Source organism: Salmo salar, chromosome 09 (genome assembly GCF_965601325.2).
Source record: "Salmo salar chromosome 09, fSalSal1, whole genome shotgun sequence".
Classification (NCBI taxonomy): Eukaryota; Metazoa; Chordata; class Actinopteri; order Salmoniformes; family Salmonidae; genus Salmo; species Salmo salar.
In genome coordinates this window covers 114,146,828-114,172,176 of record NC_138299.1, presented here as the reverse complement: position 1 = coordinate 114,172,176, position 25,349 = coordinate 114,146,828, and the positions used below count along the sequence as shown (strand labels likewise).

Sequence of the window (25,349 nt, the reverse complement as noted above, 5' to 3'; positions counted from 1 at the left end):
GCTGCACCACTGGGAAGGCCCCATCCACAAAGTATCAAAATACAGAGAGGTGTTGGTAAAGGTACAGTGGGGGGAAAAAGTATTTGATCCCCTGCTGATTTTGTACGTTTGCCCACTGATAAAGAAAGGATCAGTCTATAATTTTAATGGTAGGTTTATTTGAACAGTGAGAGACAGAATAACAACAAAAATATCCAGAAAAACACATGTCAAAAATGTTATAAATTGATTTGCATTTTAATGAGGGTAATAAGTATTTGACCCCCTCTCAATCAGAAAGATTTCTGGCTCCCAGGTGTCTTTTATACAGGTAACGAGCTGAGAATAGGAGCACACTCTTAAAGGGAGTGCTCCTAACCGCAGCTTGTTACCTGTAAAAAAGACACCTGTCCACAGAAGCAATCAATCAATCAGATTCCAAACTCTCCACCATGGCTAAGACCAAAGAGCTCTCCAAGGATGTCAGGGACAAGATTGTAGACCTACACAAGGCTGGAATGGGCTACAAGACCATCACCAAGCAGCTTGGTGAGAAGGTGACAACATTTGGTGCGATTATTCGCAAATGGAAGAAACACAAAAGAACTGTCAATATCCCTCGGCCTGGGGCTCCATGCAAGATCTCACCTCGTGGAGTTGCAATGATCATGAGAATGAGGAATCAGCCCAGAACTACACGGGAGGATCTTGTCAATGATCTCAAGGCAGCTGGGACCATAGTCACCAAGAAAACAATTGGTAACACACTACGCCGTGATGGACTGAAATCCTGCAGCGCCCGCAAGGTCCCCCTGCTCAAGAATACATATACATGCCCGTCTGAAGTCTGCCAATGAACATCTGAATGACTCAGAGGACAACTGGTGAAAGTGTTGTGGTCAGATGAGACCAAAATGGAGCTCATTGACATCAACTCAACTCGCCGTGTTTGGAGGAGGAGGAATGCTGCCCATCTCCACCGTCAAACATGGAGGTGGAAACATTATGCTTTGGGGGTGTTTTTCTGCTAAGGGGACAGGACAACTTCACCGCATCAAAGGGATGATGGACGGGGCCATGTACCGTCAAATCTTGGGTGAAAACCTCCTTCCCTCTGCCAGGGCATTGAAAATGGGTCGTGGATGGGTATTCCAGTATGACAATGACCCAAAACACACGGCCAAGACAACAAAGGAGTGGCTCAAGAAGAAGCACATTAATGTCCTTGAGTGGCCTAGCCTGTCTCCAGACCTTAATCCCAAACAAAATCCGTGGAGGGAGCTGAAGGTTTGAGTTGCCAAACGTCAGCCTCGAAACCCTAATGACTTGGAGAAGATCTACAAAGAGGAGTGGGACAAAATCCCTCCTGAGATGTGTGCAAACCTGATGGCCAACTACAAGAAACGTCTGACCTCTGTGATTGCCAACAAGGGTTTTGCCACCAAGTACTAAGTCATGTTTTGCAGAGAGGTCAAATACTTATTTCCCTCATTAAAATGGAAATCATTTTATAACATTTTTGACATGCGTTTTTCTGGATTTTTTTGTTGTCATTCTGTCTCTCACTGTTCAAATAAACCTACTTTTAAAATTATAGACTGATCATTTCTTTGTAAGTGGGCAAACGTACAAAATCAGCAGGGGATCAAATACTTTTGTCCCCCACTGTATATTGTCCTGCTAATAGCCCATAATGGGCTATTATAATACTGTACATGGTGTCCAGGTCAGGATAACCAAAACATTTATTTATTAAAGACTATCAGAAAGAATACTTATTTTGATCCAAAGCCATGAATGTGTGAGTCACTCAGCTTTATGTAGGCGATGCTATATGAATGTGCCATCAACTTGATAATTTCAAACAATATTTTGGAGGTTATTTCGTTTTCAAAAAAACAAAAGTGAGTCTTTGTAATCTGAATAAAGGCCAAACTAATATTTGTAAAGTCCAAAACATTTATTTCTGTTTTTAGAGGAAGAGAAACGCTGCGCCAATTGTGCGCCGCACTATGGTATTCCCAATCATGGTTGGATGTGATACATAATAATAATAGTAATAATAATACTACTTAACTTAGAAATACATTTTACGATAGAATTCTCCCCCTACCCTCCATCTGGAACGTTTCCCTAGTCAGCGCCATTATTATTGCAATGCCCCTTAAAGTGTTGCTCTGTGCTACCCAGTGTGCTACCCTCCTCTTCCCTCCTCCCTTCCCCATGGGCTAGGTCTGTCTTCTGTGCTTGGCTCTGCGGCCCATCCCTTGCCCCCTGCCCTCATGCCTTGAACCTCGCAAGCTGTCAGTGGATACAGCTGGAGAACTGCAAGGCAATCCCATTGAGTGCGGGAGCCATGACCAATATATATATTGTCCTGCTAATAACAGGGTTAATAATATATCTGTGAGAATATCCAAGGGGCTTTTATATAATTCTAAATTAATAATAACAATATTTTGGAGATTTTGTTTTCAAATAACGTAAAATGAGTGTGAAAAAGGCCATTCTTGAACAGGGGGTGAGACATTGTTGCTAATTTGTTAACAAAGCCAGTTTGTTATCAAGAATATTTTACAATTGTTTTTAGAGGGAGAGAAACTAAAAACCTACGGTCATCTCATGGGTCTCCCAGTTGAGGCTGGCACAGGTATTGAACCAGCATCTGTAGCAACACAGCTTGCACTGCAATGCAGTGTCTTAGACCATTGCACCACTCAGGCACTGTACAATGTGACTGGTCGGGAGTGGGATACAGTACTACAGTAAGAGCAAAATAATCCTAACAAAATAAAATAATAAAAGTGTAACAACAGTTTTAGTAAGTAATACTGAAGTCGTGCACAATTATCAGTTTCTATTTAGGTTTATGTCGCCCATTCATAGTCAGTTAGAGACACAGTAGGACCCAAAAGCATAATCAGTGCTCTAACTCCCCCTTGCGCTGGTCTGGATCAATGAAGTGGTGACGCAGGGTACCGTATTAAACCACAAATTACCTCTAAGTACCGCAGCATAATGGCAAAATAATAATCGCAAAGCCTTTTAGATCTAGTGACCCCTGATCTCTGACTCTCCTCTCTTTTTTCCTCAGGTCTAAGGGGCCTAACAGGTGCCAAAGGAGATCTAGGTGTGATAGGGCACAATGGAGCAAGTGGCAAGGATGGGATTCCCGGGAGTGCCGGGCCGCAAGGTAGCAAGCACCGTGACACACTATTGAAAAAAAAACTGTTTCAATTGCCTACCCGCTTCTTAATAAATCACTACCATGCCTAGCTATTCAATTTGATTGAGTAAACTTTATTAATCCCCAAAGGCAATTGTTTATTACTAATATTTTGACCTCACACTTTTCTTGTAGGTGCTGTTGGCGACCCAGGCAGAGATGGCCAGAAAGGAAGTCCTGGTTTCAATGGAAACCCTGGAGTCGCAGGAGATATGGGTGTGCCAGGTAACATACTCAAAATTATAGCGAAACAGGCTGTGTCCAGATTCTGTCTTGCATACTACTTACTAAAATCTACATACTGTGTACTAATCGTACTACATATTATTTAGAACTTACTCGTTAGTAAAAATGTGTCATCTAATGCGCTATTGCGTTGTTTCTCGCCATTCGTTCATTTTGGTATAGCGTTTCCCTTTCAGAATTATCAGCTGATTATCAGCTGTTGTCAGACACACATGGGTCTGAAAATAAGATTCTCTTCCTCAGTAGCATACAACAAATTCCTACTACATGTAGATAAAAAGCTGAAATTAATATCACATCCTGGCATTTAAAGCATACAAAATGTTCTACATTTCACATACTTTAAAATTGTATATTTTTGTATACATAATTTGTCTTTTTAGAGGCTTGACATATACAGAAGGACACTCCCAGGTTTCGGTCACTCCCGGCAGAAGTTCCCCTAGATATAGATCTAGGATCAGCTTCCCCTCCCTGAATCCTAACCATAACCATTGGAGGGGGTATTGCAAAACTGACCCAAGATCAGCATCTAGGGGCTACTTCACCCTATTCAGGTTTGTGTCCTTGCTGACCAGGTGTAAAGGGTGAGAAAGGGGGAACAGGAGTCCGTGGAGAGCCTGGTTCATCGGGAAGACCAGGTCCAAATGGAGTAAATGGAGTGAAAGGAGAGCCCAGCCTCCCTGGACCAGGAGCTAAAGGACGACGAGGAGAAAAGGTGAAAACCGAGTACAGTACCCGTGAGGGGCCTGTTTTTTTTCTTCCTGACATCACCTGATTTGACCAGGAAAAACTGATACATACGGATATAGAACAGCAACAATTAATATTTCAAATGATTTGCAATGTACAAATGTGTTCAGCAGAAATTAAGTCCAACCTCCTCCCCCTTCTCTCTCTCCTCTCTTGCATTCTTCCTTTCCTTCTCACTCTCTCATTCTCATATCTCTCTCGCTCTCTTCCTCTTTGTTTCAGGGAGTGCCAGGGTTTCCAGGTTTTCCAGGAGAGAAGGGGGAGATGGGTGTAGCGGGGAGGTTCGGAACCCTGGGGGCCATCGGCCCCACAGGACCCAAGGGAAGAGAAGGACTACAGGGATCACGAGGTCTCTGTCGCCCACTGAATAACAATCACTGTGCCGTACATGCAAACCCACACAACCTCCTCAGTAACGGATTTATAATAACTACTACAAAAATAACTTTCCACACACATGCACAAATGCACTCACACACACACACACACACACTCTATTTATTCTCACGGTATCTGTATCTCACGTCTTTCTTAGGACCTCCGGGACCAGCCGGGGAGAAGGGCATTAATGGTCTCCCAGGCAATGGTGGCTGTCATGGCCAGAATGGCCTGCAAGGTAATTTATAATGCATGTCCACACCTACTGAAATGCCATTAGACTTTCTGTGTGTGTTTGAGATCCAATTAAGCACTGCCTCTGTGTCACAGGGAGCCCAGGATTGGCTGGTGACCCAGGGATTGCAGGCCCCAGAGGTGCCCAGGGTCGAGACGGCATCCCTGGCCCAGCAGGAGAGAAAGGAGACATGGGAGGTCAGAGAACCCTACTACATTCAGAAAAAAGGGTTCCAAAGGGTTCTTTGGCTATTCCCATAGGACATGACTTTTTGGTTCCAGGTAGAACCCTCTGGGTTCTATCTGGAACCAAAAAGGTTATACCTGAAACCAAAAAGGGTTCTCCAAAGAGTTCTCCTATGGGGACAGCCAAATAACCCTTTAATGTTCTAGATAACAACTTTTTTTCTAAGAGTGTAAAACACTCCCTCCAGGGTTGGAGTCAATTCCAATTGAAGTCAGTCAATCCAGGAAGTGATTTGAATTTAAAATGTGAAAATTGAAAAACTTTACACATTCACAGAAATTATCTCTCTGTGTTGATTGTCTGTTCTCTCTACAGCCCCTGGCATTGGACCAAAAGGCACAGACGGAAAGACGGGCCAATCTGGTGAGTCTGTGCTACACACAGATACACTACATGGCCAAAACTATGTGGACATCTGCTCGTTGAACATCTCCTTCCAAAATCATGGGCATTAATTTGGAGTTGGTCCCCCCTTTGCTGCTATAAGAGCCACCACTCTTTTGGCAAGGCTTTCTGCTAGATGTTGGAACATTGCTGCGGGGACTTGCTTCCGTTCAGCCACAAGAGCATTAGTGAGGTCGGGCACTGATGTTGGGCAATAAGGCCGGGCTCGCAGTCGTCGTTCCAATTCATCCCAAAGGTGTTCGATGGGGTTGAGGTCAGGGCTCTGTGCAGGACAGTAGAGTTCTTCCACACCGATCTCAACAAACCATTTCTGTATGGACCTCGCTTCGTGCATGGCGGGATTTTCCTGTTGAAACAGGAAAGGGCCTTCCCCAAACTGTTGCCACAACGTTGGAGGCACAGAATATTTTAGACGTCATTGTATACTGTAGCTTTAAGATTTCCCTTCACTGGAACTAAGGGGTCTAGCCTAAACCATGAAAAACAGCCCCAGACTATTATTTCTTCTCCACCAAACGTTACAGTTGGCTCTATGCATTGTGGCAGGTAGCGTTCTCCTGACATCCGCCAAACCCAGATTTGTCCATTGGATTGCCAGATGGTGAAGCGTGATTCATCACTCCAGAGAACGTGTTTCCACTTCCCAAAGTCCAATGGCGGCGAGCTTTACACCACTGCAGCCGACGCTTGGCATTGCGCATGGTGATCTTAGGCTTGTGTGCGGATGCTCGGCCATGGAGACCCATTTCATAGAGCTCCCGATGAACAGTTCTGGTGCTGACGTTGCTTCCAGAGGCAGTTTGGAACTCGGTAGTGAGTGTTGCAACTGAGGACAGACAATTTTTATGCGCTACATGCTTAAGCACTTGGCGGTCCTGTTCTGTGAGCTTGATGTTCCTAGAAGTTTCCACTTCACAATAACAACACTTATAGTTGACCGGTGCAGCTCTAGCAGGGCAGAAATTTGACGAACTGACTTGTTGGAAAGGTGGCATTCTATGAAGGTGCCAAGTTGACAGTCACTGAGCTCTTCAGTATGGGCCATTGATCTTCCAATATTTGTCTATGGAGATTGCATGGCTTTGTGCTCAATTGTATACACCTGTCAGCAACGGGTGTAGCTGAAATAGCTGAATTCACTAATTTGAAGGGGTGTCCACATACTGTAGTTGCATGCATGTGTTTTGTTGTACAATATAGGTGTCGTGTCTCTGACTATGATTAAATTATATAAAGTGCTATTTTATCAAATTGATTACCTAACGTTTAATTGATTACGTGATTGAATTAAACCATGCAACAATTAAACCATTAATAACCTGGGGTACCACGGAAGCATTCATTTATATAGAGAGGTTATCTCCCGAATCCACTCTCTTAAAGATCTGAAGATCTTTTATATCAATAGCAGTCAATTATTAATCGTCACCTTATTCAATCTCATTCTGATGGTCGTAAAGTACTTGGTTATCTGCACGAACCCTGGCTAACAAGTTGAATCAGCAATACAAAAATTGGCTTAATTATTTGTTTACTAAATACCTAAATAATCACACAGAATTACATATAGACAGGATAGATCATACATCGATTACTAATTATGTCATGAGAAGCCCCATCACAACTTTTTCAGCGTGGTGATCGTCACCCCCACGTGATCTGATCTCATGTAAATTCCGTTAGATAGAGTTTTCGTTCAACCGTTCGCAACCGCAGCTCACGCCAGGGTTTGCTTAGTCTAACGTGAATATGGTCACGGGGGGCTTTTGTACTGGGGAAGAGAAGGGTGTGTTTCATCCCTCTCCAACCAATGTCTGTTCACTTGGAAGTGGCCACTGAGTGAGCATAAGTTTACTTATGAAAACAATTCTCTCATTTAGAAGCTAAAATGACATTTAATCTTCTCACAAATAGTTTCATATTTAAACATTTAAATTGCACAACAATTCCATGTAAATCTGATAACTAGAATGTGTAGACTTTCCAAGATACAATGTATGTTGTCCTATCATCAGATATAATGTCCCAGGCAACAACTGATCTGACATCATATTCTTTAAGTGCCAACAGACCCTTTCAACTGGTTGAGAAAGGGAAATATTGTTCCATTCCCCAACCTTTTGAAGTTACCATACTTTCACTATGTTAACAGAGGGCTTTCCAAGAGTCCATTCTGTAGAGTGGAGAGAAAAGGGGGAAAGGTATTTATGGGGGGGTCATAAACCTCACCCAACAGAGCAACATCATGACATAGGATATACCATGTAAACCATGTGTGCGTCCCAATAATATCTCCTGTCATCTCTATGCTAGTTAGCGACGTTTACTCCCTTCAAATAGCATGTTGTTTAGAATGTTAAGACAGTGAAATGGGGTTAGTAAAGTCACCTCAAGGCTCAGCAGCTCTGGGTCTCTCAACCTATAGTGCTATCAGATGGTAATGATTCCCTCCCAAGTGTTGAATGCTACAAAAAGATATCCCTTCATTGATCTGTTCATCTGACTGTTTCTGTAGGACTTAAGGGGGATGTGGGGATACCTGGCCGCTTTGGCCCTCCTGGTCCCTCAGGGCCTTTGGGGGACATTGGACCTCCAGGCCCCCCTGGTCCTATGGGACTGTCTGGAAGTCCTGGCCGGGATGGAATGTGCTTTGAAGGGCTAAAAGGAGACCGTGGACAAAATGGTGTCCCTGGACCCCAAGGTGTGTAGGCTGCATCTCAAAGGATACCCTCTTCCCTACTTGTGACTAGAGCCCTCTTTTTATTTTTTTGGCTTCATTGCTTCCATGACCTCTGAGCCTGCTCCCCCCTCTGTGTATTTAGGTATGCAGGGGCCACGGGGACCTCCTGGTCCACCGGGACCTGGCTTTAAAGGAGATAAAGGGAACAAAGGTGCCATGGGCCTCCTTGGTACGCCTGGGTATAGAGGAGACACAGGGGTACAGGGCAGACCGGTGAGTCACACACCACTGATTTACTCACCCATGATTAAAGGTAGACTCCGTGAGATGACATCATCATAAACGTTGGGCCAACTTCCCACTTATAGACAGATATCCACATAAATTGTTGCCCCTTCCCAATGTGAATGTGTAACAAGGGAGAGTCCCCACATGAAGAGCCAATAAATAGTCATTATTCATAAAGATGTCACCTTGCACACACACGTGAATTAAGGGTGAAGTTTCCCCTAATTACAAATCTAGTAGCATTTCCCCCTCCCCCAATCCTAACCTTAACCAGTAGTGGGGAAAATGCAAAACTGACCCAAGACCGAATGGGTGTGCTGAATAGGATGTGTATTCACAGGGTAATGATGGCAATCCAGGTGGTTTGGGAGTCAAAGGGGAGATGGGACAGTTAGGAGACATCGGACCAAACGGTAATAACCAATCTGACACCTTATTAACAACCTCCATACTTTATACATGCATTCAGAATGTAATTTCTGTTACTATACTGTAGGTCAGAGCTGCAACCTTCATCTGGGGAAGGCAATCCATAATGTTACTGTGGCAATCCAACATTTGACTGTAGTCTCAGACCGCAATACTTGCATGACTGTTAATGACATGCTAACATACTCTAAGTCAGCAACTCTCACTGTATAGCAAACATCTCACAACATCCTATACTGTAGTGTTATTTATTTGTGCAGTTATCTTAACTAAAATCAGTGTCAATGAATCAACCAATGTCCTTTTTATTGTGTTTTTTACAAATATATGACACAATGTGTGGTGTTTCAGGTCAGAAAGGAGATGCAGGACCTGCAGGACCTGTAGGTTGCCTTGGACAGATAGGGCAGCCTGGAGCACCAGGTAGGATGAGCACTCACACCTAGGGTCCTGAGTTTTTCCTGGTCAGGTCACATGGTCAGTTATGTTGGGCCCTCCAATGGACACGAACTGACCAGGAATTCTGTAAAAATTGCTGCCATTTTACGGGCTCCTAACCAATTCTGCTATTTTGTGTATTTTTTTAATTGTTTGTAACTTATTTTGTATATGATGTTGACGCTACCATCTCTTATGACCGAAAAGAGCTTCTGGATATCAGAACAGCGATTACTCAACTCGAACTGGACAAAGATGTTTTATGTAATGTGTCTGATGCGAAGGATATAATGCTGCTTCCAGACAAGGCCCAAATCCCCATCATTCGCATGAAGAAAATAAGGAAATACAGGGGATGGAGATCAGGGTGCCTTGTGAGAATTCGTCGACGAGTGGGTAACCCGCCTTTACCACCCGTTCTATTGGCCAACGTGCAATCACTGGAAAATAAACTGGATAAGCTCCGTTCGTGTAACGGTTGTCGTTGGGTAGAGAGGACCAAGGCGCAGCGGGTTGCATGTTCATCATTATATTTATTTAAATAAATGTGAACACAGAAAAACAAGAAAACAAAGAACGACAGACTGACAGTTTCACAGGCTAATACTCACAGCAGTGCGAAATACAACTACCCACAAACTACAAACAAAACACATAACTATATGTAGGACTCTCAATCAGAGGCAACTAAAAACACCTGCCTCCAATTGAGAGTCCAACACCCAATTACCTAGACATAGAAATACAAAGAACTAGAATGAACCTAGAAATACAACACATAGAACATAAACCAAAACCCGGAAATAATAAATCAAACACCCCTACAATATTACCACTCAAACTAAACCATATAACACAAATACCCTTCTGTGTCACGTCCTGACCAGCAGATGGAGCTATTGTATTAGTTTTGGGGTCAGGACGTGGCAGTTTTGTGTGTGTGTATGTTTGTTGGTGATTGGGACTTCCAATTGAAGGCAGGTGTGTTGAGTTGCCTTTGATTGGAAGTCCTATATAGGTGTGTGTGTTTTTCTTTGGGGTTGTGGGTAGTTGTTTTTGCACTGCGTTTGTAGAGCCTGTAAAACTGTTGCTGTTGTCACCTTTATTGTTTTGTCAGTGAATACTTTACTCCTTTTTTTTAAATTAAAACCATGAGTATTCACATTCCCGCTGCGCCTTGGTCCTCTTCTCTCCAGTACGACATTTTCCGTGACGAGTACGACATTTTTTGTGACAGAACTACCCACCACCAAAGGACCAAGCAGCGGACGAACGAGGAGGAAGGATGGACCTGGGAGTACAAGTTAAGGGAGCTAAGGGAACCCGAGAGGCAGCCCCAATAAAAAAAAATTGGGGGGGGGGGGCACAAGGGCTGTTTGACGGGGCAAAGATGGAGCCCCAGGCCAGCTCCCCGCACTAGCCCTGAGGTGCGTGTCTCCAGGCTGGCACATCCAGTACCAGCCCCACGCATCAGGCGTCTAGTGCGTCAGCCCAGCCTCGCCAGTCAACAGTCACCAGAGCTGCCCGCCAGTCAAGAGTCACCAGAGCTGCCCGCCAGTCGAGTCCCAGAGCTGCCCGCCAGCAGAGCGCCGGCTGCCCGCCAGTCGTAAGTCGCCAGAGCTGCCCGCCAGTCGTAAGTCGCCAGAGCTGCCCGCCAGTCGTAAGTCGCCAGAGCTGCCCGCCAGTCGTAAGTCGCCAGAGCTGCCCGCCAGTCGTAAGTCGCCAGAGCTGCCCGCCAGTCGTAAGTCGCCAGAGCTGCCCGCCAGTCGTAAGTCGCCAGAGCTGCCCGCCAGTCGTAAGTCGCCAGAGCTGCCCGCCAGTCGTAAGTCGCCAGAGCTGCCCGCCAGTCGTAAGTCGCCAGAGCTGCCCGCCAGTCGTAAGTCGCCAGAGCTGCCCGCCAGTCGTGAGTCGCCAGAGCTGCCCGCCAGTCGTGAGTCGCCAGAGCTGCCCGCCAGTCGTAGAGTCGCCAGAGCTGCCCGCCAGTCAAGAGTCGCCAGAGCTGCCCGCCAGTCAAGAGTCGCCAGAGCTGCCCGCCAGTCAAGAGTCGCCAGAGCTGCCCGCCAGTCAAGAGTCGCCAGAGCTGCCCGCCAGTCGAAGAGTCGCCAGAGCTGCCCGCCAGTCGTAAGTCGCCAGAGCTGCCCGCCAGTCGTAAGTCGCCAGAGCCGCCCGCCAGTCGTAAGTCGCCAGAGCCGCCCGCCAGTCAGGAGCTGCCAGAGCCGCCCGCCAGTCAGGAGCCGCCAGAGTTGCCCGTCTGCCCGGAGATGCCAGAGTGGCCCGTCTGCCCGGAGCCGCCAGAGTGGCCCGACTGCCCGGAGCCGCCCGAGTGGCCCGACTGCCCGGAGCCGCCCGAGTGGCCCGACTGCCCGGAGCCGCCCGAGTGGCCCGACTGCCCGGAGCCGCCCGAGTGGCCCGACTGCCCGGAGCCGCCCGAGTGGCCCGACTCCCGGAGCCGCCCGAGTGGCCCGACTGCCCGGAGCCGCCCGAGTGGCCCGACTGCCCTCCGGCCCAGCCCGAGTGGCCCGACTGTCCTCCGGCCCAGCCCGAGTGGCCCGACTGTCCTCCGGCCCAGACCGAGTGGCCCGACTGTCCTCCGGCCCAGCCCGAGTGGCCCGACTGTCCTCCGGCCCAGCCCGAGTGGCCCGACTGTTCTCCGGCCCAGCCCGAGTGGCCCGACTGTCCTCCGGCCCAGCCCGAGTGGCCCGTCTGCCCGGCGCAGCTATCGGCGCCACCGAAGTGGGCGACGCCGAGGGTGGAACAAGGTCCTGCACCTGAGCCACCTCCAGGATAGGTGGGTTGGGGAGGGAGGGTGTAGCACAGTGCCGTCGTTGACGGCAGCCACCCTCCCTTCCCTCCCTTATTGTTTAGGGGTTATTGTTTAATGGGTTTTGTTGTGGATTTTTTGGGGGTGTTTTCTGTTGGTAGGTGCATTCTGGGGTCTGCACCTTGGGGGGGGGGGGGGGGGGGGGTACTGTCACGTCCTGACCAGCAGCAGATGGAGCTATTGTATTAGTTTTGGGGTCAGGACGTGGCAGTTTTGTGTGTGTGTATGTTTGTTGGTGATTGGGACTTCCAATTGAAGGCAGGTGTGTTGAGTTGCCTTTGATTGGAAGTCCTATATAGGTGTGTGTGTTTTTCTTTGGGGTTGTGGGTAGTTGTTTTTGCACTGTGTTTGTAGAGCCTGTAAAACTGTTGCTGTTGTCACCTTTATTGTTTTACCAGTGAATACTTTACTCCTTTTTTTAAATTAAAACCATGAGTATTCACATTCCCGCTGCGCCTTGGTCCTCTTCTCTCCAGTACGACATTTTCCGTGACGAGTAGGACATTTTTTGTGACATTCTGCCACGTCCTGACCAAATACTAATACAATTACTCCCTCTGCTGGTCAGGACGTGACAGTTCGAGACGATCTTACCAACGGGACAATGAAAACTGTAATTTCTTATGTTTCACCGAGTCGTGGCTGAACAACGACGCGAATAATATACAGTTGGCTGAGTTTTCCGTGCATCGGCAGGACAGAACAGCTACGTCCAGTAAGACTAGGGGTGGGGGTGTGTGTCTATTTGTCAATAACAGCTGGTGCACCATGTCTAATATTAAGGTAGTCTCGAGGTATTTCCTCACCTGAGATAGAGTACCTCATGATAAGCCTCTGAACCACACTATCTACCAATTTTCATCCAAATTTTTCGTAGTTGTCTGTATACCACCAAAACCGACGCTGGCACTAAGACCAAACTCAACGAGCTGTATAACGTCATAAGCAAACAAGAAAATGCTCATACAGAAGGGTCTCTCCTAGTGGCCAGGGACTTTAATGCAGGCAAACTTAAATCCGTTTTACTTCATTTCAACCAGCATGTCACATGTGCAACCAGAGGAAAATAAACTCTAGACCACCTTTACTCCACACATAGAGAAGCATACAAAGCTCTCCCTCGTCCTCCATTTGGAAAATCTGACCATAATTCTATCCTCCTGATTGCTGCTTACAAGCAAAAACTAAAGCAGGAAGCACCAGTGACTCAGTCAATATGGATGTGGTCAGATGACGCGGATGCTACGCAACAAGACTGTTTTCCTAGCACAGACTGGAATATGTTCATTGGCATTGAGGAATACACCACCTCAGTCACCGGCTTCATCAATAAGTGCATTGATATCGTCGTCACCACAGTGGCCATACGTACATATCCCAACCAGAAGCCATGGATTACAGGAAACATCCGCACCGAGGTAAAGGCTAGAGCTGTCGCTTTCAAGGAGCGGGACACTATTCCGGACGCTTATAAGAAATCCCGCTATCCCCTCAGATGAACCCTCAAACAGGCAAAGCATCAATACAGGACTAAGATTGAATCCTACTACATCGGCTCTGACGCTCATTGGATGTGGCAGGGCTTGCAAACTATTAAGGACTACAAAGGGAACCCCAGCCATGAGCTGCCCAGTGACACGAACCTACCAGCCTTTTATGCTCGCTTCGAGGCAAGCAACACTGAAGCATGCATGAGAGCACCAGCTGTTCCGGATAACTATGTGATCACGCTCTCCGTAGCCGATGTGAGCAAGACCTTTAAGCGGGGCCAGGCGGATTACCAGGAAATGTATTCCGAGCATGCGCTGACCAACTGGCAAGTGTCTTCACTGACATTTTCAACCTCTCCCTGTCAGTGTCTGTAATACCTACATGTGTCAAGCAGACCACCATAGTCCCTATGCCCAAGAAAGCGAAGGTTACCTGCCTAAATGACTACCCCCCTGTAACTCCCGTTGTTAGCCATGAAGTGCTTTAAAAGGCAACACCATCATCCCGGAAACCCCATACCCACTTCAATTTGCATACCGCCCCAACAGATCCACAGATGATCAAGATCTCAATCGCGCTTCACACTGCCCTTTCCCAGCTGTACAAAAGGAACACCTATGTGAGAATGCTGTTCATTGACTACAGCTCAGCGTTCAACACCATATTGCCCACAAAGCTCAACATTAAGTTACGGACCCTGGAACAAAACTCCTCCCTCTGCAACTGGATCATAGACTTCCTAACGGGCCGCCCCAAGGTGGTAAGGTTAGGCAACAACACATCTGCCATGCTGATCCTCAACACGGGGGCACCTCAGGGGTGTGTGCTTAGTTCCCTCCTGTTCACCCACAACTGCATGGCCAAGCCTGACTCCAACAGCATCATTATGTTTGCTGATGACACAACGGTGGTAGGCCTGATCACCGACAACGATGAGACAGCCTAGGATTCTTCTATGGGGACAGCCGAAGAACCCTTTTAGGTTCTAGATAGTGTAACTGCACTCTTAGGAAAAAAGGTGCTATCTAGAACTTAAAAGGGTTATTCGGCTGTCCCCATAGAAGATTCCTTTGAAGAACCCTTTTTCGGTTCCAGGTAGAACCCTATTGGGTTCCATGTAGAACCCTATGGGGAAAGTGTTCTACATGGAACCAATAGGGTTCTACCTGGAACCGAAAAAGGGTTCTTCAAAAGTGTTTTTCCTCGAACCAAAAAGGGTTCTTCAAAGGATTCTTCTATGGGGACAGCCTAATAACCCTTTTATGTTCTAGATAGCACCTTTTTTCCTGAGAGTGCAGTTACACTCAGTGGTTATCCTGAGGTTTGATGGTGCTGTTTTGCAGGGCCTAAGGGGAATGATGTTCACACCATGGTGAAACTGATCCCTGGAGAACAGGGGCTGCCGGGTGACCTGGGGGGCAGAGGAGAGCCTGGACCCACAGGAGCTCAGGGACGCAACGGACCACCAGGTACATGAATGGATTGTGGGTGTGAGCTGGTGTGGGTTTGTGTGCATGCGTGGCTGTGTGTGTGGGTTTCTTTGAGATGTCTGATGTGCGGAGTACGATGTACAGTGCATTCGAAATATATTCAGACCCCTTTACTTTTTCCATATTTTGTTACGTTACAGCCTCATTCTAAAATTGATTAAATAAAACAATTTCCTCATTTTTATTTCACCTTTATTTAACCAGGTAGGCTAGTTGAGAACAAGTTCTCATTTGCAACTGTGACCTGGCCAAGATAAAGCATAGCAATTCGACACATACAACAATACAGAGTTACACATGGAATAAACAAAACATACAGTCAATAATACAGTAGAACAAAAGAAAACAAAAGGTCTATATACAGTGAGTGCAAATGAGGTAAGTTAAGGCAATAAATAGGCCATGGTGGCAAAGTAATTACAATATAGCAATCAAACACTGGAATGGTAGATGTGCAGAAGATGAATGTGCAAGTAGAGATACTGGGGTGCAAAGGAGCAAGATAAATACAGTATGGGGATGAGGTAGGTAGATAGATGGGCTATTCACAGGTGCAGTGATCTGTGAGCTGCTCTGACAGCTGGTGCTTAAAGCTAGTGAGGGAGATATGAGTCTCCAGCTTCAGAGGTTTTTGCAGTTCGTTCCAGTCATTGGCAGCAGGGAACTGGAAGGAAAGACGACCAAAGGAGGAATTGGCTTTGGGGGTGACCAGTGAGATATACCTGCTGGAGCGCGTGCTACGAGTGGGTGCTGCTATGGTGACCAGTGAGCTGAGATAAGGCGAGGCTTTACATAGCAAAGACTTGTAGATAACCTGTAGCCAGTGGGTTTGGCGACGAGTATGAAGTGAGGGCCAACCAACGAGAACGTACAGGTCGCAATGGTGGGTAGTGTATGGGGCTTTGGTGACAAAACGGATGGCACAGTGATAGACTGCATCCAGTTTGTTGAGTAGAGTGTTGGAGGCTATTTTATAGATGACATCACCGAAGTCGAGGATCGGTAGGATGGTCAGTTTTACGAGGGTATGTTTGGCAGCATGAGTGAAGGATGCTTTGTTGCGATATAGGAAGCCGATTCTAGATTTAATTTTGGATTGGAGATGCTTAATGTAAGTCTGGAAGGAGAGTTTACAGTCTAACCAGACTCATCAATCTACACACAATATCCCATAATGACAAAGTGAAAACTGGTTTTTAGACATTTTTGTCTAAAAAAACTAGAGATACCTTATTTACATAAGAATTCAGACCCTTTGCTATGAGACTCCAAATTGAGCTCAGGTGCATCCTGTTTCCATTGATCATCCTTGAGATGTTTCTACAACTTAATTGGAGTCCACCTGTGGTAAATTAAATTGATTGGACATGATTTGACAAGGCACACACCTATCTGTATAAGGTCCCACACATGACAGTGCATGTCAGAGCAAAAACCAAGCCACAAGGTCAAAGGAATTGTCCGTAGAGCTCCGAGACAGGATTTTGTCCAGGCACAGATCTATGGAAGGGTACCAAAAAATGTCTGCAGCATTGAAGGTCCTGAAGAACACAGTGGCCTCCATCATTCTTAAATGGAATAAGTTTGGAATCACCCGGCCAAACTGCGCAATCGGGGGAGAAGGGCCTTGGTCACAAAGGTGACCAAAAACCCAATGGATCGCCAGAGTTCCTCTGTGGAGATGGTTGTCCTGTTGAAAGGTCATCCCATCTCTGCAGCACTCCACCAATCAGGTCTTTATGGTAGAGAGGCCAGAAAGAAGCCACTCCTCAGTAAAAGGCACATGACATCCCACTTGGATTTTGCCAAAAGGCACCTAAAGGACTCTCAGACGATGAGAAACAAGATTCTTTGGTCTGATGAAACCAAGATTGAACTATTTGGCCTGAATGCCAAGTGTCACGTCTGGAGGAAATCTGGCACCATCCCTACGGTGAAGCATGGTGGTGGCCACGTCATGCTGTGGGTATGTTTTTCAGGGACTAGGAGACTAGTCAGGATCAAGGTAAAGATGAATGGAGCAAAATACACAGAGATCCTTGATGAAAACCTGCTCCAGAGCGCTCAGGACCTCAAATTGGGCTAAGGTTCACCTTCCAACAGGACAACGACCCTAAGCACACAGCCAAGATCCTAACGCAGCAGTGGCTTCGGGGCAAGTCTCTGAATGTCCTTGAGTGGCCCAGCCAGTGCCCGGACTTGAACCCGATCAAACATCTCTGGAGAGACCTGAAAATAGCTGTGCGGCGATGCTCCCCATCCAACCTGATAGAGTTTGAGAGGATCTGCTGAGTAGAATGGGAGTACTCACCAAATACAGGTGTGCCAAACTTGTAGCTTCATATCCAAGAAGGCTATAACCGTTGCCAAAGGTGCTTCAACAAAGAACTACAGTGGGGCAAAAAAGTATTTAGTCAGCCACCAATTGTGCAAGTTCTCCCACTTAAAAAGATGAGAGGCCTGTAATTTTCATCATAGGTACACTTCAACTATGACAGACAAAATTAGAAGAAAAAAATCCAGAAAATCACATTGTAGGATTTTTACTGAATTTATTTGCAAATTATGGTGGAAAATAAGTATTTGGCCACCTACAAACAAGCAAGATTTCTGGCTCTCACAGACCTGTAACTTCAACTTTAAGAGGCTCCTCTGTCCTCCACTCGTTACCTGTATTAATGGCACCTGTTTGAACTTGTTATCAGTATAAAAGACACCTGTCCACAACCTCAAACAGTCACACTCCAAACTCCACTATGGCCAAGACCAAAGAGCTGTCAAAGGACACCAGAAACAAAATTGTAGACCTGCACCAGGCTGAGAAGACTGAATCTGCAATAGGTAAGCAGCTTGGTTTGAAGAAATCAACTATGGGAGCAATTATTAGGAAATGGAAGACATACAAGACCACTCATAATCTCCCTCGATCTGGGGCTCCACGCAAGATCTCACCCCGTGGGGTCAAAATGATCACAAGATCGGTGAGCAAAAATCCCAGAACCACACGGGGGGACCTAGTGAATGACCTGCAGAGAGCTGGGACCAAAGTAATAAAGCCTACCATCAGCAAGGGCATTGAAGATGAAACGTGGCTGGGTCTTTCAGCATGACAATGATCCCAAACACACCGCCCGGGCAACGAAGGAGTGGCTTCGTAAGAAGCATTTCAAGGTCCTGGAGTGGCCTAGCCAGTCTCCAGATCTCAACCCCATAGAAAATCTTTGGAGGGAGTTGAAAGTCCGTGTTGTCCAGCGACAACCCCAAAACATCACTGCTCTAGAGGAGATCTGCATGGAGGAATGGGCCAAAATACCAGCAACAGTGTGTGAAAACCTTGTGAAGACTTACAGAAAACGTTTGACCTGTGTCATTGCCAACAAAGGGTATATAACAAAGTATTGAGATAAACTTTTGTTATTCACCAAATACTTATTTTCCACCATAATTTGCAAATAAATTCATTAAAAATCCTACAATGTGATTTTCTGGATTTTTATTTCTAATTTTGTCCGTCATAGTTGAAGTGTACCTATGATGATTACAGGCCTCTCTCATCTTTTTAAGTGGGACAACTTGCACAATTGCTGGCTGACTAAATACTTTTTTGCCCCACTGTTAGTAAAGGGTCTGCATTCTTATGTAAATGTGATATTTCCGTTTTTTTATTTTTTTATATAAATGTGCAAACATGTCTAAGAACCTGTTTTTGCTTTGTCATTCTAGGGTATTCTGTGTAGATTGAGGGGAAAAAACTATTCAATACATTTTAGAATAAGGCTGTAATGTAACAAATGTGGAAAAAGTCAAGGGTTCTGAATACTTGCTGAATGTACTGAACATTATCTATGAAATGCTTGAGTAATTTTGACATTTAAAAAAATAATCATGCAGATTTGACGTTTTCAGCCATCTGTGATCATGCCTAATGAGTGTGACATTCACTAACCACTACATAGGTAGATGACTCCCTACAGATCCTCATAGGCCTCAAACTAAAGTGTATCAAGGATTCACTCATCAGTATTATGTCCAGTTCATCACTGAAGCCATGTGTTATTGTCCCCTGCAGGACTCCCAGGTCCAAAAGGTGTCTTGGGCCTAGATGGGCCAGTAGGACTGCCTGGATTCCAGGCAGCCAAGGGAGACAGAGGGTTCCCTGGACCACAAGGTGGGCTTAATGGACTACCTACTAAGAGTTCCTCTTGTACCTTTTCTCAGGCAATTCCTCCATCAAAACAAACATATATTCTACTCATTCATAAAGCCTTTCAAATGTGATCATCCAGGGTTGGTCTGTGTAAGCCCACTGGGCTAAAGTTTAGGTGCTTTGCAACCGCCTCATTACATACAGAGAGAGAGAGGCCAAAACTGTGAACATATTTAAAAGATCTTATTGGGATAGGGGGCAGTATTTTCACGGCCGGATAAAAAACGTACCCGATTTAATCTGGTTATTACTACTGCCCAGAAACTAGAATATGCATATAATTAGTAGATTTGGATAGAAAACACTCTAAAGTTTCTAAAACTGTTTGAATGGTGTCTGTGAGTATAACAGAACTCATATGGCAGGCCAAAACCTGAGAAGATTGGAGATGCGCGTCCACAAGACGACTCAATTTTTTTCTTTCAGCCTTTGAATGAATACAACGTCGCCCGGTTGGAATATTATCGCTATTTTACGAGAAAAATAGCATAAAAATTGATTTTAAACAGCGTTTGACATGCTTCGAAGTACGGTAATGGAATATTTAGAAATCTTTTGTCACGAAAAGCGCTCCCTTCGGATAGTGACTTGAACGCACGAACAAAATGGAGGTATTTGAATATAACTATGGATTATTTGGAACCAAAACAACATTTATTGTTGAAGTAGAAGTCCTGGGAGTGCATTCTGACGAAGAACAGCAAAGGTAATCCAATTTTTCTTATAGTAAATCTGAGTTTGGTGAGGGCTAAACTTGGTGGGTGTCAAATTAGCTAGCCATGATGGCTGGGCTATGTACTCAGAATATTGCAAAATGTGCTTTCGCCGAAAAACTATTTTAAAATCTGACACTGCGATTGCATAAAGGAGTTCTGTATCTATAATTCTTAAAATAATTGTTATGTTTTTTGTCAACGTTTATCGTGAGTAATTTAGTAAATTCACCGGAAGTTTTCGGTGGGTATGCTAGTTCTGAACATCACATGCTAATGTAAAAAGCTGGTTTTTGATATAAATATGAACTTGATTGAACAAAACATGCATGTATTGTATAACATAATGTCCTAGGAGTGTCATCTGATGAAGATCATCAAAGGTTAGTGCTGCATTTAGCTGTGGCTTTGGTTTTTGTGACATATATGCTTGCTTTGAAAATGGCTGTGTGATTATTTTTGGCAGGGTACTCTCCTGACATAATCTAATGTTTTGCTTTCACTGTAAAGCCTTGTTGAAATCGGACAATGTGGTTAGATTAAGGAGAGTCTTGTCTTTAAAATGGTGTAAAATAGTAATATGTTTGAGAAATTGAAGTTATAGCATTTTTGAGGTATTTGTATTTCGTGCCACGCTCTACCATTGGATATTGGTGAGGCGTTCCGCTAGCGGAACGTCTGTCCCTAACAGGTTAAAACACACTTTTTTAGCTTTTCTTTTCCTTAGGGTGCTTTTTACAATATTAACGTCATAGTCAACATAGCTACTAAAACTAACACGTTAGTAAACCCACAATCCAATCCATGTGTACAATCACGCAGTACAGCATACTGCAAGCAGTTAGGCAGTTACACAGGCGGGCCCTGGTGGCATTTAAAATATATATATATTTAACCTTTATTTAACTAGGCAAGTCAGTTAAGAACAAATTCTGTATTTGGCAATACATTAATAAAACCGAAAACTTACCTTGAAAGAGTTGCGGTGTTGGATGTTGCGGTGTTAGCTAACATAAATAGCATTCCTCTCTGTTTTAGACAAAGTGGTTGAGTAGGCTAAATTAGCTGCTTTAGTTTGCTAAGTAAGTAAAAGTTCAACTAAGAATAATGAAATGAAAACATTTTACGCATACACATATTTTGCAGATGTTATTTCAATCTTCAACGTGCAGTAATCCCTAACAATACGCACAAATCCCCAAATAAATAAAGGAATTAATAAATATCAGAACGATAAATATACAGTATATGTATATGATGGTGTGTGTAGACAATATGAACAGTATATGAATAGAAAAAGTATGACAAACAGTAGTTATATAGAATGAGCCTTGACTAGAACAGTATATACATATGAAATGGGTAAAACAGTATTTAAACCTTATTAAAGTGACCAGAGTTCAATGACTATATACATAGGGTCTCTAAGGTGCAGGGTAGATTACCTGGCGGCTAGTAACAGTGACTCAGTTCAGGGCTGGGTACTGGGCGGAGGCCAGCTATTGGTGACTATTTGACAGTCTCTCTCTCACTCTCTGCTGCTTCTTCTTCATTTTTTAAGAAATTCATTTGTTCTAAACTATTCTCTCTATTTGAGTCAACTACTCACCACATATGCCCTGCAGTGCTATCTAGCTGTAGCTTATTCTCTCAGTACTAGATTCTCTGATCCTTTGATTGGATGGACAACATGTCGGTTGATGCTGCAAGAGCTCTGATTACTGTGTAAGTCTATGGAAGGGGGTGAGAACCCTGAGCCTCCTAGGTTTTGTATTGTGAAGTCAATGTACCCAGAGGGAGACGGAAAATAGGTGTCTTCTGGCTACACCATGGTGCTACCATAGAGGGTGCTGTTGAGACCTACTATAGACCTTTTTCGCAAAACAGTGACCCTTTACTCAGTACTCTGTTGAAGCACCTTTAGCAGCGATTCCAGCATCAAGTCTTCTTTGGTATGACGCTACAAACTTGGCACACCTGTATTTGGGAAGTTTCTTCTCAGCAGATCCTCTCAAGCTCTGCCAAGTTCGATGGGGAGCGTCGCTGCACAACTATTTTCAGGACTCTCCAGAGATGTTCGATCAGGTTCAAGTCCGTGCTCTGGCTGGGCCAGTCAAGAACATTCAGAAACTTGCCCTGAACCCACTGCTGCGTTGTCTTGGCTGTGTGCTTAGGGTTGTTGTCCTGTTGAAGGTGAACCTTTGTCCTAGTCTGAGGTCCTGAGCGCTCTGGAGCACGTTTTCATCAAGAATCTCTCTGCACTTTGCTCCGTCCATCTTTTCCTCAATTCTGACTTGTCTCCCAGTCCCTGCCGCTGAGAAACATCCCCATAGCATGATGCTGCCACCACCATGCTTCACTGTAGGGATGGTGCCAGGTTTCCTCCAGATGTGACACTTGGCATTTAGGCCAAAGAGTTCAATCTTGGTTTCATCAGACCAGAGAATCATGATTCTCATGGTCTGAGAGTCTTTAGGTGCCTTTTGGCAAACTCCAAGTGGGATGTCATGTGCCTTTTACTGAGGAGTGGCTTCCGTCTTGGCACTCTACCATAAAGGCCTAATTCGTAGAGTGCTGCAGAGCTGGTTGTTCTTCCATCTCCACAGAGGAACTCTAGAGCTCTGTCAGAGTGACCAAGTTCTTGGTCACCTCCTTGACCAAGGCCCTTCTCTCCCGATTGCTCAGTTTGGCCGGGCAACCAGCTCTACGAAGAGTCTTGGTGGTTCCAAACTTTTTCAATTTAAGAATGATGGAGGACACTGTGTTCTTGGGGACCTTCAATGCTGCAGAAATGTTTTGGTACTCTTCCCCAGATCTGTGCCTAGACACAATCTTGTATCGGAGCTCTACAGACAATTCTTTCGACCACTGACATGCACTCTGAATTGTGGGACCTTATATACAGGTCCAATCAATTGAATTTACCACAGGTGGACTCCAATCAAGTTGTAGAAACATCTCGAAAATGTGGAAAAAGTTAAGGGGTCTGAATACTTTCCGAAGGCTCTGTATACCAGAGGCTCCTCATCCATATATGGAATCTTACTTATTATCCCTGAATGTCTCAATTGCAGAGTGCCCAAAAGTGTTAAACAGTGTCTGTGAAAAGAAACTAAGTCCATCGGATTGTTTCCTCAGGTATCCAAGGTGAGCAGGGGACTCCAGGAGCCAAAGGCCCCCGGGGCTCTCCAGGTCCTTACTTTGCCGGGCCAATAGAGGACGGCTTCCTATTCACCCGTCACAGCCAGAGGCAGAATGTGCCCCAGTGCCCAGGGGGCAGCACCTTCATCTACTCCGGATACTCCCTCCTCTTCATCAATGGCAACAACAGAGGTCATGGCCAGGATCTGGGTATGAGTACACACACACATGTGCATGCGCATCCATGCATGGATGCACATATACATACACATGCACGCATTCACACAACGGTTCCGTCTCCAGGATATGCTGCTGTCTGCCCAATAGAAATACAATGATTCTATTTCTCTGGTTTGCCCACTGTCCAGGTACACTGGGAAGCTGTCTGCCTCGTTTCTCTACTATGCCCTTCTTATTCTGCAACACGGACAGCACGTGCCGCTACGCCTCCCGTAACGACTACTCCTACTGGCTGTCCACGGATGAGGCCATGCCAAGCGACATGGCCCTCATCTCTGGTGGTTCACTGGAGAGCTATGTCAGCAGGTGCTGCTCTAGTTTACACTGGTTTGAACAGATTGTCCTAGACATAACACAGGGAGGAACTTGATTGTCACTCCATAAGTAAATATGGGAAATCCCAACTCTGCTGGGTAAAATGCCCCTGAAGGGATGTATTGAATTAGGGTTGCAAAATTCTGTTAACTTTTTCCAATATCCAGAAATCCTAGTTGGAATGGTCCGGAATCTTCCAACCAGGATTTTTTGAAAACCTGGGAATTTTTTTAAAGTTAACGGAATTTTGCAAAACTGAGTTGATTTAAATGTCATTGACAATTATGCTGGCCCAAGCATGCTCTTCAGAGTCAATGTGATGTCTGTTTATGAACCGATGTATGTACTGTGTATACAGTATGTATTTTTTTAAACTGGCAAATAAAATCAATCAATCAATCATAGCGTATTTGCACTCTATGATAACCTTGTGGTCTCTCCCTCTCTTTCAGGTGTGCAGTGTGTGAGACCAAAGCAAACATCATCGCTGTTCACAGTCAGACCAACCAGATCCCTGTTTGTCCACGAGGCTGGCTCTCTCTCTGGGCTGGCTACTCTTTTGTCATGGTAGGAACTACAGTCTGAGAAAGAGGAACACTTGTATGGATGGGTTAATTCAGTAGCTGAATGGAATGCAAGTACATTCTTACCATAACATACTTTTTACCTGATCAGCAAAACCTCAAGGCCAGGAAGAAATCTAGACCATAGTATAATTGCAGTTAATTAGTAACTGAAAACTATGCTTACTTGCTTATGGTGACGCAATGCCATAGCAATAGAGAGGTTAGAGAAGTGGGCCAGCAACCGGAAGGTTGCTGGTTTGAATCCCATGTCTGATAGGGAAAAGTCTGTTTGAGAGTGGGCCGGGGGGTTGCTGCCATCAGTGTCCTAGATGCCATCACCTGCCGTTGTACCCGTGAGCAAGACACTTAACCCCTAAACTGCTCAGTGAGCGCTACTACTCCACCTTCTTCAACCAAGGGCTGGATTCAATCCGTAGTGCTGAAGTTCGGATTTACAGCATGATTAAAATGTAAAGGCAATGTTCCCACACTAGCGGAGACTGCATTCGCAGTAAATGCTGCATATGTCGGGCTCAATTGGAAATCACCTTTAAATTTAGATCGCGCAATCCGTAACGCTTCAGAGATATAGATTGAATCGAGCCCCAAATGTGGTGTGTGTGTGTGTCAGAGGGGCTGGGCACAGCAGAAGACCAATGTCCATCTTCCATTCTTCATGGACGCTGCAAGATCCTCCTTTCTTAGACTACTGTCTCTGCAAATGTTATCCACAAATGTCTATAGGGTGGCTTATGTCCACAATGATTTTCAGAGCCTTGGTTTGCAGGTAATAGAGCTCTAGTGCTGAAGATGACATTCTGTCCTATATCATATGATATCATGTAATATATGTCATGTGTGTTCACAGCAAACAGGGGCTGGAGCGGAGGGCTCTGGCCAGCCCCTGGCCTCTCCGGGCTCCTGCCTAGAAGAGTTCCGGAAGATTCCCTTCATTGAGTGCCATGGGCGAGGGACATGCAACTACTACACTGACTCCTACAGCTACTGGCTGGCCTCCCTGGACCCCGAAAACATGTTCAGGTACAACAAGCATAGTCATTC

The 25,349-nt window shown here is 45.3% G+C and overlaps 1 protein-coding gene across 1 annotated transcript in view; it reads left to right on the top strand.

Annotated features, from left to right (window-relative positions):
• col4a3 (collagen, type IV, alpha 3) overlaps window positions 1–25,349 on the top strand; it is a 148,924-nt gene that overhangs the window by 118,778 nt on the left and 4,797 nt on the right. The window contains exons 35-51 of the mRNA XM_014213415.3: window positions 3,074–3,172; window positions 3,341–3,430; window positions 4,030–4,169; window positions 4,427–4,553; window positions 4,740–4,820; window positions 4,913–5,014; window positions 5,379–5,426; window positions 7,984–8,169; window positions 8,291–8,421; window positions 8,777–8,849; window positions 9,217–9,288; window positions 14,959–15,084; window positions 19,175–19,273; window positions 23,164–23,376; window positions 23,535–23,712; window positions 24,174–24,288; window positions 25,156–25,328. Of these exons, the coding sequence (XP_014068890.2) occupies window positions 3,074–3,172; window positions 3,341–3,430; window positions 4,030–4,169; window positions 4,427–4,553; window positions 4,740–4,820; window positions 4,913–5,014; window positions 5,379–5,426; window positions 7,984–8,169; window positions 8,291–8,421; window positions 8,777–8,849; window positions 9,217–9,288; window positions 14,959–15,084; window positions 19,175–19,273; window positions 23,164–23,376; window positions 23,535–23,712; window positions 24,174–24,288; window positions 25,156–25,328 (2,053 nt within the window). The remainder of the gene's footprint in view (window positions 1–3,073; window positions 3,173–3,340; window positions 3,431–4,029; window positions 4,170–4,426; window positions 4,554–4,739; window positions 4,821–4,912; window positions 5,015–5,378; window positions 5,427–7,983; window positions 8,170–8,290; window positions 8,422–8,776; window positions 8,850–9,216; window positions 9,289–14,958; window positions 15,085–19,174; window positions 19,274–23,163; window positions 23,377–23,534; window positions 23,713–24,173; window positions 24,289–25,155; window positions 25,329–25,349) is intronic.